Source organism: Callospermophilus lateralis, chromosome 18 (genome assembly GCF_048772815.1).
Source record: "Callospermophilus lateralis isolate mCalLat2 chromosome 18, mCalLat2.hap1, whole genome shotgun sequence".
Lineage (NCBI taxonomy): Eukaryota > Metazoa > Chordata > Mammalia > Rodentia > Sciuridae > Callospermophilus > Callospermophilus lateralis.
The window spans coordinates 17,132,483-17,145,953 of NC_135322.1; the positions used below are offsets into that span (position 1 = coordinate 17,132,483).

At 52.0% G+C, this 13,471-nt stretch overlaps 1 protein-coding gene and 1 non-coding gene across 2 annotated transcripts; one reads left to right on the forward strand and one right to left on the reverse strand.

Moving 5' to 3' along the window:
- Window positions 1–1,071: 1,071 nt before the first annotated feature.
- Window positions 1,072–7,984, reverse strand: Lrfn3 (leucine rich repeat and fibronectin type III domain containing 3). The gene is made up of 3 exons (XM_076838213.2): window positions 6,820–7,984; window positions 4,075–5,505; window positions 1,072–1,659 (listed from the first exon to the last, which is right to left on the reverse strand). The coding sequence occupies exons 2-3, from the start codon at window positions 5,487–5,489 to the stop codon at window positions 1,194–1,196; spliced, it is 1,881 nt and encodes a 626-aa protein (XP_076694328.2). The 5' UTR covers window positions 5,490–5,505; window positions 6,820–7,984; the 3' UTR covers window positions 1,072–1,193.
- A 4,027-nt stretch (window positions 7,985–12,011) lies between these two features.
- On the forward strand, window positions 12,012–12,118 carry LOC143384570 (U6 spliceosomal RNA). Its single transcript, XR_013089372.1, has one exon. It is a non-coding gene; the product is annotated as a U6 spliceosomal RNA (small nuclear RNA).
- Window positions 12,119–13,471: the final 1,353 nt, after the last annotated feature.

Sequence of the window (13,471 nt, forward strand, 5' to 3'; positions counted from 1 at the left end):
ACCCTCCTTTCTTTCCTTAGCTGCACCCTCAGACCAGGAGTTCCTTGGTATCCTGGATGTCACCCTCTGGACACCCTCTGGATCCCCCACACCCACTGAGTCCCACACTGGCCAGAGCATCCTCCCCAGACCTGCCCCTCCTCCCTGGTCCTCTACCAGGGAAGTCTCACCATCTCCCTTCCCAGAGCCCAGGGCCTAATCCTGGCACTTCTTCCCCATGACCCTCAGCTCCATGACCATCCACTCAGCTTCCTGCCTCTACTACCCCTCCCTCTCCTTTCCCGACCCTGGTCCAAGTTTGTCCTCACCAACCCATAAACTGGCTCTGGCTTCCTCCTGCTCCCAGCTGCAGTCTCTTCCTCTAGTCCACCTTCCTTAAGTAGAAGGATCTTCCTAAAGCCCAAATCCCTTTGCCTTATCCCTTCCCTGCACTGAATCCTCCATGGCTCCCTATCAGGCCACAGCCTGAGGTCTTTGGCCTAGCTCTAGCAGGCCTGAACCCTGCCCACCCTCCTGCCGTAGCTCTACCACAGCACACCCAGTACCTACTATAAACTAAGCCCTTGCTTATCTGTGCCCTCTTCCTGGAACAGCTTTTCTTCCGCTCTTTGCCCAATTATCTCCTTCAGATGTCTTTCTCAGAGCCCAGGTCTCCTCCTCCAGGAAGCCCTCCCTGACCACACCCCAGGCTGAGCCAGTCATCACTTCCCAGCTCCACAATCCCCCAGGCTCCCCTCATCACCATATTCCCAGTCTCTTTGGGCTATCACTGCCAGAAGACATGTCTCCCACTGGACTTTGTGCTCCCTGAGGTTAGGGCTCAAGGCTTTCAGGGTCACTGCAGTGTCATCCAGGTAGACACTCCAGGGATGTCTGTTGACTGAATGGATGAACATCCTCAGTTTTCTCCTGCCCCAGGACCTCAGGTTGAACTGGGGGTCTCTCAGAGGAGGTACACCCAGTCCCAGACCCCTGTACCATTCCCCCAAACCCCACAGACAGAGACAAGGGCAAGAGCCCAGGCCCAAGCTTAGAAAAATAGGACTTTTTTGTTGTGCCCCGGTGCCCCGACACCCTCCCCTTCAGAGTTTTAAAAACCGTGAGCAATTTGGTGAGTCTGAGGCCAGGTCCCGCGGGGTGTCCAGGTCCTGCTGTCCCCTGGAGTCAGAGGAGCCGCAGAGGTGGGTGCCCAGCTAGGGTCCCGTGGGTTCGTGGCTGGGCCCCCAGGACTCGCAGTCCAGCTGGACAACGGTGTGGGCCCTGGGTGCGGAGGGCTCAGGGGCAGGTGCAGTGGGCGTGGGACCCAGGGCGCCATTGGTCTGGGAGCAAACGCTGCTGACAGGTGCGGGTGTCTTGGCCTTGCCGGGGGGCTGGCCACCGTGCACCTTATAGCGCATAAGCAGCACGAAGATGAAGACCAGTACCGAGGCCACGATGACACCACCAAGCGCGATGATCATTGTGCCGCCCAGGAAGGGTGCGTGCGGGGCTCCGCACGGCCGCAACGCAGGCTCGGTGGAGAAGCGGGCACAGCCCACGGGCCGCGTGGCGGTCAGCCCCGTCGCGCTATCCTCGTACACCGCAAGCACGCACAGATCGTAGGTCCGGCCTGACGCCAGGTCTGTCAACAGGAACGAGCGGCTGTCTGCTGGGATCATCCTGGAGGAGCAGGCAGGTGGAGTCAGGTCCCCGCTGCCCAGCACCCATCTTCTGCTCTCCCCCACCCAAAGCCCCGCGGGGCTAGATTCCCTCCACTCTGCTACCTCATTTTTCTCTAGCCCCAAGTTCCCTCTGGCCAGCATTCCAGTTTCCTTGGGTCTCTGACACCCCTTCAGCGACCTGCCTGATGTCCCTCCAGTTTGCTCAGCAATCTCACTCTAGTCCACACTCTTGCCTCCCCGAGCCTGCCAACCCACTTCTTTTGCTTTTTCTTTGGACCCCATGCCCAATTTCTCCGCAGCCCACCACCTGAGTTCTTCCACTCTGTTTCATGTATTTATACCCACCTGCCCTGTTCCTCTTTGGCACTGCCACCCAACTTCTCTCCACTCTGCAGCTCAACTTCCCTGCCCAGTTCTGCCCCAATCCTCTGCCTGATTTTACTCTGATCTAACTACAAAAGTTCCTGCCAGTCCTGATGCCAGATGTCTCTCCAGCCCAATTTTGTTCTAACCCTGGCTGAATTCCCTCGGACCTAATCCCCTTTCCTTCTAGCCTGCCATCCGATTTCCCTTTACCCTCACTCCCCCATTGCCCTCCAGACCCCCACCCAATTTCCCTCTGGTTCCTATCTGACTTCTCTCCAGTTTCTGCCTAATTTTCCTTTTCCAGCTGCCTGATTTTCCCCTAGTGTACAGCAGAATTCTCTTTAATCTTTTAATCTAACTACCTGATTCCCAGGTACTCCTGCTGCCTGATTTCCTCTAAGCTGCCAAAAAATTTCCCCCTAGCCCCATTCCCTTATTATTACTATCATCCTCGTAGCTGTAGTCTGTTTTCCTGTGAGTCCTGTCATCTGAATCACCGATGCTGATTTCTTTTTCTCCCTGTTGCCTTATTTCTTTCCGGCTCATCACTTAACTCTCTTTTATGTCTATTGTTATCCTTACCTTTCCCATTTCCTTTTAACCTTACCACCCAATTCCACCATATTTCCTGTTGGTGCAGTGTACCCTGTTGGAGGTTTAACTTATTTTATCACTAAACTGCTTTATTGAGAGAGAAACAGGAATCTCCAGGATTGCCTGTGGATGGTGGCCATCCAAAAGACTGCTGGTCCCATTAACAAGCCCAGGCAAGGAAGCCAGGACTTGCGTGACTTTTCAGGAGTGAGCCCCCCATGGAATCTACTGTGTTGTCTGAGAAAAAGGAGTAGAATCAGGACTGAAAAGAAAACCAAGTGATGATCTCTTGAGGGGTGGGTTCCAGAGGTGGGAGGGGGTCCTGGTATTGGGTTTCCACATTGTACATCCCAGTCCTTGGCCACCGTGCACCTTATAGCGCATAAGCACATAAGCAGCACGAAGATGAAGACCAGTACTGAGGCCACGCCTCAGGGACTGCACACTTGGAACCACGCCTCAGGGACTGCATACTTGGCCCAGCCTGGTGGCAAGAACAGGGTGTCATTAACAACTGCTCATGCAAGGTTGGATTTCAGTAAGAGGTGTCAGCAGCCACCACTTTCCACCATATGTACCAAGTGCTATCTGGCTGGGGGACAGAAGTTGAAGCACCCCACTTCTTGAACTCTTAAAAACTCCAGGTTTCTTTTTTTTTTTTTGCAACCACGGAAGAGAGAAGGGAACCCCCCAAGAGTGACACATAGGATATTTCTGATCACCCAGAAAGAAGAGCTTGAATTATGTTTGATTTGACTTAGCAAATCAAAAATTGATGTCACCATTATCAGAACTCCACATGTACAGAGATCACTCTCCGCATGAACCCAAGGCCTAGTCTCTATTTAACCTCCTCCCCCCAAGTTTTCCTTTTAAACTCTGGTCTGATTTCCTTTGTAACGGGGCTGCCTCATTTCATTTTCCCTGACATCCTGCTTGATCTTTTTCTTCCTGCAGCCTCGCTTGTATAAAGCCGTCATCTAGAAAACTAGGCTTTTCTCTCTTTACCTTTTACTGCTAAAATTTGCTTTTATCCCCCGCCACTCATCCCCATTAATGTTTTACTCTCTTGGCCTGATTACTTTTTACTCTTGCTGTCTAATTTCCTCATGTTTGTTACCATTTACTCTTACTGTCTTATTTCTCTTTACCTCTACAGCCTCATTTCTTTTATCATTACTGCTTGATATTGTTTAGCCCTATAGTCTGATTTCCTTTTTCCTTATAGCCTGATTTCTTCTTACCATTGCTGTCAGATTTCTTTTACCACTTCTGCCTGATTCTGGTTAACCTCGCTGCCAGATTTCTTTTACCTTTGCCGTCTGATTTCCTTTGTGACCCTGTAGCATCATTTCTCAGCTGTGCTTCAGTATGGAGCATTCATGGGTGTGCCCTCCATCCTCCCCGTTCCTCACTCCCCCACCCCAGCTACCCCTCTGCCTGGCCCCTGCACCTGTACACGAGGATGTCATCAGCTGAGCTGTTGTACTGGATCTGGTACATGCGGATGCCTGGGATGGGCCGCTGATCTGGCCACTGGACGAGAGCAGCTGTGGCTCCATGCTCAGTCACTTGGACGCCACGGTCAGTAGGGGGCACGGTGTCAGCCACCTTGGCGGAGGCCGAGGCAGCAGAGGGCGGGGTGAGGGCATCAGGATCCCCGTCCCGCGGGGGGTCACAGCTGGTACTATTGGCTAGCTGTGGGGGTGGTGGGGGACCCACGGTCAGCTCAACAGCAGCCGTGGCCTCACCAGCTGCATTGGCCGCAATGCAGGTGAAGATGCCACCATCGCCTGGCTCGGTGACCAGCAGCTCCAGTGTCCCATTAGGGAAGGCACGAGCACGGCTCGAGTTGCCCAGTAGCCGGCCTTGGGGTGACACCCAGCGCACACGGGGTTCTGGGTCCCCTACTGCCCGGCAGCGCAGAGCAGCTGGTCGACCTGCAGGCACTGCTAGGGGTGGTGAGCGGTGGGTCACCACAGGTGGTTCACACACAAACTCCTCCTCACCCACAGCCCAGAAGTAGCGGCCCCCCAGTGCAGGGGGCGAGGCACAAGCCTCGAGGTCGTCTTCCCGAGCCAGCCGCCGCAGCCACACCAGCTCGCAGTTGCAGTGCAGGGGGTTCCCACCAAAGGCCAACACCAGGGCGGAGGCAGGAGAGCCACGGGGCCGGGCAAGCAGCGGCAGGCGAGAGAAGAGGGGGTCAGGTGGGATGGTGGTCAGGCGGTTGGAGGTCATGTCCAGCCGTGCCAGCTTGTGCAGGCGGGAAAAGGCGCCAGCAGGCACAGAAGCCAGCAAGTTATGGTCAAGGCCCAGCGTGTTGACATTGCCCAGGCGGCCCAAAGCCTCCCAGGGCAGCTGCTCGAGGTTGTTGTAGGAGAGATCGAGGTCCTCCAGTGTCTCGGCACAGTCGTCCAGGGCACTAGCTGCCAGGGCTGCCAGCTGGTTGTTGCTCAGGATGAGGTGGCGCAAGTTGACCAGGCCACGTAGCTGTCCCTCGCCCAGCGAGGTCAGTCGGTTACCATCTAGGTGTAGGGCACGCAGGGCACGGAGGTCAGCAAAGGCGCCGGCTGCCACGTGGCGGATGGTGTTGCGAGACAGGCTCAGATGCAGCAGGCCGGTCATGTTGGCCAGGTCGCGGCGGCGTACAGCCGCAATGAAGTTGTCTGCTAGGCGCAGCTCGGCTGCACGGCGATCCAGCGAGGGTGGCACGAACAGAAGGCCTGCCCCTGGACACAGCACACTTAGGGGCAGTGACTGGGTCTGGCAGCGACAACGGCGGGGACACGGGCTGGATGTGGCTGGCTGGGGTGGAGACGAGGCAGGGGCCAGCGGTAGCAGGCACAGGAGCAACGGGAGGACGGCCATCGCGGGCGGGGGCCACCTTCAAGTAAGAGGGGCAGCATTAGGGGAGGCTGAGGCCAGAAGAGGGGCCCCACAGGGAGAAGGTCACCATGCTCTGTGAACAGCAGAGCTGGTCAGAGTTGCTCAGAGGGAGGAGTGGTCAGACGCAGTCCAAAGCCAGAGGAAGTAGTCAGAGACTCAGAGATGTGTATAGTGGAGGCACAGAGAGAGGAGAAATGAACAAAGATGGTCAGAGGGAAGGGAAGAGGCTAGGGAATGGGCAGAGATGGTCAAAGAATAGGCGAGTTGGCCAGGGTGGGCAAAGAGAGGATCAAAGATTCCTACTGAGAGAAGAGGTGGTCAGGTTGTAATCAGAAATGGTCAGACGTGACCAGAGAGGAGAGGTGGTCAGAGATGGGCAGGAATAGTCCAGCCAGGAGAGCTGGTCAGAGAGAGAAGTGATTTGACATGGTCAAAAGCCAGAGAGGTGTTCAGAGAGAGGAGAAAGAACAGACATCAGAATCAGTTGGAGATCAGGGGAGCGGGGAGAGGTCATCATAGGGAAGAAAGACAACCAGAGATGATAGAAATAATCAGAGATTATTATTATTATCAACAATTAAGAGAGATAATGGGTGAGAGGGAACCAGGAAAGGCCAGAGATGAACAGATGGTTGTAGACAGAGAGTTAGAGTTGGGGTGGGTGAAGGGCAGGAGAGATAGTGGAAGATGGTCAGAGAAAGGGAAGATAGAGAGGAGGGACGGGCAGGGCAGCTAGAGAGAAGAGTGGTGGAGAGAGATGTCAAACATGGTTGGAGACGATCACAGACCCAGGATTAGAGCCAGGTGTGGACAGAGAGCAAGAGAGCCAGTGGAAGATGATTAGAGAAAAGTACAGGGGACAGAGATGTCAAAGATGGTCACTGAGTGAAGCAGTAGACAGAGATGGCTGGAGAGAGGAGCTGTGGACAGGGCTGTCATATATATCAGAGAGAGTAAAGGTGAACAGAGATGGTCACTGAGAGGAAAGGGGCAGAAAGGGGACTAGAGAGAGTGGTGATGGACATGAAAGGCAGCTGGAGATGGTCAGGCAGGACAGATGGTGAGAAGCTGTAAGGGTGGTGGCAGCAGAGAACTGGAGATGCTATCTGCTGGGAATGAGGAGGTCAGAGGGGTAGGCTGGCCAAGTGTCCTGGGAATGTTGGAGGGAGAGCAGGACTGGAGGTAGATGTAGAGAATGAAATGACTTTTTCCAGGGAAACCCAAGAGTGCCAAAGGGGACCTGGTCCTCCACCCCAGTCACAAAGGTCCTCTCAAGTCCCTCCCCACCACGGAGGTCTCTCAATGGCCTTACCTGAGCTGGAAGCCACCCCAGGGAGCGGAGTCCTCAGGCTCCAAGGGGGTCAGAGGTCAGCACTCTGGAGGGGGCGTCTGGTCATGCCGTCCCTGTTCCTGAGGTCTCTAGAAGGACTGTTGTGTTTCAGCTTAAATCCGTGCCCATGGAGTCTCCAGATCTTGATACTTAGGGTCCCAGACCCCCAAATATAGGACCTCTATGATCCTGTTTTAGAGATCCTGGCCCAAGTTTGGTTGGTTTAGGGTCAGGGTTTCCCAGCTCCAGTCTTAGGATGCTAAATAAGTCAAATGGGGAAGTTTAGGGTCTAAGTTCCAAATCCAACCCTGGATTCTGGTAGTGGGGTTCTGTGTTCTGATACTGGGATGCCAAGTAAAGACTTGGAGGTCTCTAGCCCCAGATTTCAGCGTTCAGGTCTGCAGGAAGGACTTCAGGCCCAAATTCAGGTTCAGGTGCCTTGGAATCCCAAGGTTCAAATCTTGGAATTTGAGGCCTAAATCCCAGGGTTCAGTTCCCAAATAGTGGGTTCCAGGATATAGATTTTGGAATCCAGTCCCAGATTTCAAGGTGCCAGGCACAGAATTGAGAGTTCAGCTCCAGATTTGGGGGCTTATATACCAAATCTTGGGGTCCATGCTCCAAATCATGGGATTCAGTTTCCAAATCTTGGGGTCCCAGGGACCGATGTTGGGATTCCAGCTTCAGATATTGGGGTTCAGGGTCCAGATCTGCGGGTTTCGCGGGCTGGATCTCGGGGTGCTAGCCCCAGATCAGGGTCTCAGGCTTGGGTTTCCGTATCTCTCCATCCAATCTCGGGGTGAAAGCCCCAGATGTCGGGGTGCGGGCCCAGGGTCTAGGGCGGCAGCATCGCGGCTTGCTTCCCGGCTTGCAGCTGGCGCTGGCCCAGAGGGAGGGGGTCCGCTGCGGTGGGGAGGGGGGCGGCCCGCCCGGCAGCCCCAGGGCCGGGGTGGGGCGAGGCCTGGGCACAGACAGACGGACTGACAGACAGGAACTCGCGGGATGGGGGCACCGGAGCGCGGGCGGGGGCGCCAGGGGGGAGGGGCCGCGCTCAGAGACCCCTCCCCCGCCGGGGCCGGGGCGAGGGCCGGGCGGGGGCCGGGCGGGGGCCGGGCAGGCGGGCCGGGTCCGGGAGCTCCCGCGGCCTCCTCGCCGGGAACCCAGGGCCGCGCGCGTGCCCGCGCTTAAAGGCGCAGGCCTCGCGCGCGCCCGCGCTTAAAGGCGTAGGCAGCCCCCCCTTTCTCAAAGGCACGCCCCTGGCCCCACCTCCTATGGAGTCGCCCTAGCACTGCTGGGAGCGAGAATCCCTGGATACAAGGAGACTGAGACCGTCACAGAGACTAAGGCAGAGAGACAGAGATAAAACACACACAGAGAGAGAGAGAGACAAAAAGATGGGCAGGCTTGGATTGAGGGACAGAGAGGAACAGAATGAGAGATACAGACAGAAATACATGCATGTGTTCAAAGAGAGATGGAAATGTAGAGACAGAGACTCAGAGAGATAGACAAGAGGCAAGGACAAGTCAGAGACAGAGATGGGCATGCACACACACGCGCACACGCGCACACACACAAGCTTTAATATGCTGCACTTGGGGGCAACTGTAGATGTGTGTTTGGAATTCATTCATAGCTTTGAAGTAGCTCTCCATCCTAGACACCCCTTACCCCACCAACACACACCTGTCTCCTGCCCCTCTACCTCAGCACCATCTCCTTGGAATGTCCTTTCTACAGGTGAAGTTTCCGTACCTGGGTTCTGCCCAGCAACAGGCCTGGCCTTTCAAGCCAGAAGACCTCCTTCCCAAGTCTCCTTTCCCTGGCTGAAAGGACAAAACTTGGATCTAAGTTTCTTTACCTTGTAGGATTAGGGGTAGACCTCAAGATGCACTGAGAAAATGTCCTAGGGAGGAGAGAGAAGATAGGAAATGGTTCAGAGGCAGGGGGTTGGCGAGGCTGGCTCAGAGAACTATGTCCACTGTTTTCCCCTCCTGCTTCTCAGGGCCACTACCCACAGAAGATGCTACCAGGAGTGATGAAGGGTTGGGGGGGTGTCCCACACTGTCATGGCAGATGGTATCTTAGGCAGAAGGGTATGGGTAATGGTCTGCAAAGCTGGTGACTTTGTTATAGCAATGTGAGGGAACTGATCTTGCAGGAGCCCTGATCCAAAGAGGACAATTTTGCCCTGGGTGGTCTGGGGACATGGCCCTACACTGGGGAATCTGAGTGGTCCTGGGAAGTATCCTACGTATACCATCTGAGGAGAAGAGTAAAGTGACCTTGCAGTTGGGGTGTGGATACACATCACCCTGGCATCCCTAGTCTGCTGAAGGTTTCAGAATAGACTTTTGGCTCTTTGCATTTATGTGTATTGAAAAATTGCAGCTAAAATTAACTTGGCCCTGAGACCCGCCTTTCCAGATCATTAGCAAAGTTCATCAGTGCTCCTGGCCCAGCACAGCAGATACTGGTCACTTAGAAACTCAGAAAAAGACTACAGAAGCTTCAGAGATGCTACAAAGTTAGAGGAGCTGGGGAAAAGAGAAGGACAGAGATGGAGGACTGAAAGCAGGACTAGAGAATTCAGTGGAACTGGCTGATTTGTGGGGTGATCCCAGGAAACAGAGGCAAGAGAAGAATTGGGTAGGGGAGAAAGAAAGCTAGTGGAAGGTTTACTGATGAGGAGCACATTATCTCCCTGGGAAACTGGGGTTAGAGAACTTTAAGGGACCTTATAGAACACATCAGAATTGTCTTTCTAGTCCCCCAGCAAAGTTCAAAGAAGCTGGGGCATTTATCTATGATCTCTGGCCCACCTTGGGTGATGATTGCCCCTGTGCGTGTGTGTGTGCTGGGGGTTGGGTGGGGGAAGAAATTGTAATTATGAGCCATGCAAGATCTAGGAGGTGGAAAAGTAGAAACAGTGCCTTGACCAGTGAGTGGTCCTTGAAATTTAGATCATCAGAATCACCTGGAGGGCTTGTTCACCATGGACCTCCAGGATCCAAGCTCAGAGTTGATTTGGAGTCTGACTCAATAGGTTTGAGGTGGGACCTAGACAACAACTGCAATCTCAACAAGTTCCCAGGTGATTTGGGGACCACACTTTGAGAATCACTGGACTAAACTGAGAACATCTGCAATGTGCAGGGAACTGTCCACCACAGCTATGCTAAAACCTGGTGAGTTGAGGGGATGATGTAGCAGCCCAGGTATGTTCCAGAAACAGAGATTCAGAGGCACAGATGCTATCATTAGTTTGGCATTTGTTATAGATTTCTGCACATGGTCATGTTAGTTGACACTGCAGTAAAAGTAGTGACCAAGAGAGCTCAGGTCCTGTATTCAGTGAACTCATATCCAGAAGGGAGAGAGTCACATTTCCAGACAGCCCAGAGCCATGAGGGCTGGGATGGGAAAAGCTCAGAGCAAAATAACAAGGTCGGGATGACAAAGCATAGGCCAGAGTAGCCCAGGCTCTTATGGGGAAAGCAGTGGGCATGGGGCTCCAGAAGCAAAATCCAGGCTCTTCTCCCCATCCTGAGCCTTGGAAGCTCCCTGGAGTAGGGGACCATCATGCTGAGATGTGAAGGAGAAGTACACATGAGGCAGGGGGGCAGAGGGGCTCCTTATGCTGTGTCCACGCAGCTCGCCTGTGCCTTCCTGCCATGGCACGTACAGCTTGGGGTCCCTGAGTGCCTGGATAGTGGGTCTGCATATGCTGTAACCCCTCATTAGCTCCTGGAAAGGGATTCTGGTGGGATGAATGTTTGGGGGACTCTGCTTAATTGCTGCATTTGCTTAATTGCAACATCTGGAGAAGGGGACGGAAACAGCCACAGAAGAAAGAATGAGGTTAAACTGCCTGTGAGCTGAGGGGGCCTTGGGGGGAAGGAGACTGCTCCTATCCGCACACAGAACATTCCCCAATAGACACAGACACGCAGGGGGCACACCCGTACTCACACATACACATCATGTACTGAAGCTTACTGGAACATAGTCATGCAGACACATGGGCTCTTGTTCAAACAGAGGGACACGCACATAAACAATCTTACACCAGGCATGTGTGTAGAAGCAGTCTGCACACATATTCTCTCTGGCACCCCTCCCCTAAGAAACACAGAGGTTCATGTTTAAACACCCACAGGAGGTTCATGTTTAAATACCCACAGGAAGGGGTATACACACACACACACACACACACACACACACACACAAACAGGCATATGCATGTGCACCCAAATCAATGAAATCAGTTAATCCGCCCAAAAGGGTCACTTTATAAAGGGACGTAGTCCCCTTCCAAGTCAGGGGGCTATCAGAGCAAGGAGGGAGGAGGTGGTTTTTTCCTATCTCTCACCTAGCACCTACCAGCTCAAGTTTGTGGGGTTCACTGGAATTAGTTCAGCTTTGTAATTAATGGATCTGGACTGAGGACTAGGAACTCACTTTGAAGATCAGATCCAAAGGTATCTCCACAGGGTGGGATCAAAAAAGGGTGGCACGAAGATTTGTATCCCCATTTCTACCACCACACTAACCACTCTAAGGGGTTCTAGGAAGCACTAACTTCTGCAGGGCAACAAAGAAGCCCCCATACATGAGGTTCTGCTTAATAATGCTGGAAGACCTAGTTGCAACTGTCAGGGTCTGCCTTAATGACTTCAGCTATCAACATGGAAGAAGACTTCCAAAAGCACATGGGAAAAAGTTTACATTTGTGCAAAGAATGGGGGGAAATACCATTAACTTTTAACTAACAAACATAGAGACTCTGGTTCATTGTACAGATATTCTATATGAAAGCCTGAATGCCACAGCTGGGGATTAGAAGCTCATTTCACAGACTACTACTGCTCAAGGTTTACAGACATCAGGAGCCCAGAGGGGAAGGGTCAGTGTATTAGTTAATGTAATGCCAGCTGCTATAACAAATAACCGCCTTGGATTTCCCTGACTTCATACAATATTTTATTTCTCATTCACAGGTGTCCTAGTTGGTTGGCAGCTGTCCTCCATCTGGTGATTCACATACCAGACTCATTAATCTTGAGACATCATTATTTCCTAAGGCTCAGAGTTATCGAGTTATCAGTTTCTACCTGGCAAAAAGGAGGAGACAGGATGGAGGTGGTTTCCCAACTTCTTAAAAGACTTGTCCAGTGCTCACTTTTGCAACACATATACTAAAATTGGAATGACACAGAGAAGATTAGCATGGCCCTTGCACAAGGATAACATGCAAACTTATGAAGCGTTCCATATTAAAAAAAAAAAAAAAAAGACTTGTCCAATAGTGACCTTCAGACATCCTTTCTGTTCATATTTTATTAAAGAGAACTAGTCAAACAGTCATCCAGGATACAAAAGGGGCTAAGGATATATTCCCAGGTCAGGCAGTTCCCATCCAGCCACAAAGGGAGTATAGATTATTATGGCACCAGTATTAGCTACCAACAGGTCCAGAAACTTAGGAACAGGCAGCAGGAAGAAGCTATTGGGTTACCTTCCACCCACTACACCAAATTCTGCTCCAGGAAGAAGTTCCCAATCTCCCCCTGACTACCACTCATCTACCATCCCCTGCTTTTTGAGTGGATGAACACAAATTTGATTACTTTGAGGGCAAAGTGAACCTGGTTTAATCTGATAAGTCTAATGAGGTCAGTGTAGGATGATGATGAGTGACTAGTGCTCTTTTTGAGCCCTCTCTGTGTGTGTGTCTCATGCTGGGAACATGCCCATAAATCAGACACAGCCTTTGCTTTGAATTTGATTCTTCTCATAAGATAATTTCTGAACTTGTGTTTGTCACTGTGATATTCCATTAAGAACAAGGAGAGGGACAAGAACACTACCTGCTGGTGTTGATGGTGGTGGTTGTGGATTTCAGAAAAGGGATGGGGCAACTTTTCCAGTGCTCACTTTTGTAGCACATATACTAAAATTGGAATGACACAAAGAAGGAGGTCACCTGGACCAAAAGGGAATAGGCCTTTCTGGGTGAGAACAAAACCTGTGTGTGTCACTGTGCAAATCAGAAACCTAATGACTCCCAATCTGACACAAACCACTACTGAATCAAGAACTAATCAGAAATCTGATCCCTGTGAACAGAAACCTGTGACGATTCATATGCTAATTATTAATCTGTTTTGACTGTAAACTTTGTCCCACAGCAGGCCTAAATCATTAATTTGGGGCTGGGGTTGTGGCTCAGAGGTAGAGCGCTGGCCTAGCATGTGTGAGGCATCGGGTTTGATCCTCAGCACCACATAAAAATAAAGATATTGTGTCCACCTATAACTAAAAAATAAATATTAAAAAATGTCATTAATTTGTGGAAGACTAGCATGGATAATCACCAGCTCTAAGAAGTTCACACGGTTAATAGCCATTTTCAGTGGATTCATGTGCCAATTACAACCTCAAGATAACAGAATATGATATTCATATTAAAAAAGAACAGACAGAAGCTCGATAGTCTGTCTGGGTTCAAATCCCAGCTCTGCCACTGAACCCTGACAACTCTGGCTGACATTCCCTTCTCTGGGCCTCCACTTCATTCCTGTAAAGAGGTTTGATAATACCTCAAATGGCGGTTGAGAGGATTAAATAAGCT

Bases quoted from the DNA above. Each gene is read 5' to 3' on its own strand.
- Lrfn3 (XM_076838213.2), bottom strand. From the start codon at position 5,489: ATGGCCGTCCTCCCGTTGCTCCTGTGCCTGCTACCGCTGGCCCCTGCC. The intron at 1,660-4,074 runs GTGCAGGGGCCA...CTGCTCCTCCAG, and splicing joins GATGACATCCTCGTGTACAG to GATGATCCCAGCAGACAGCC.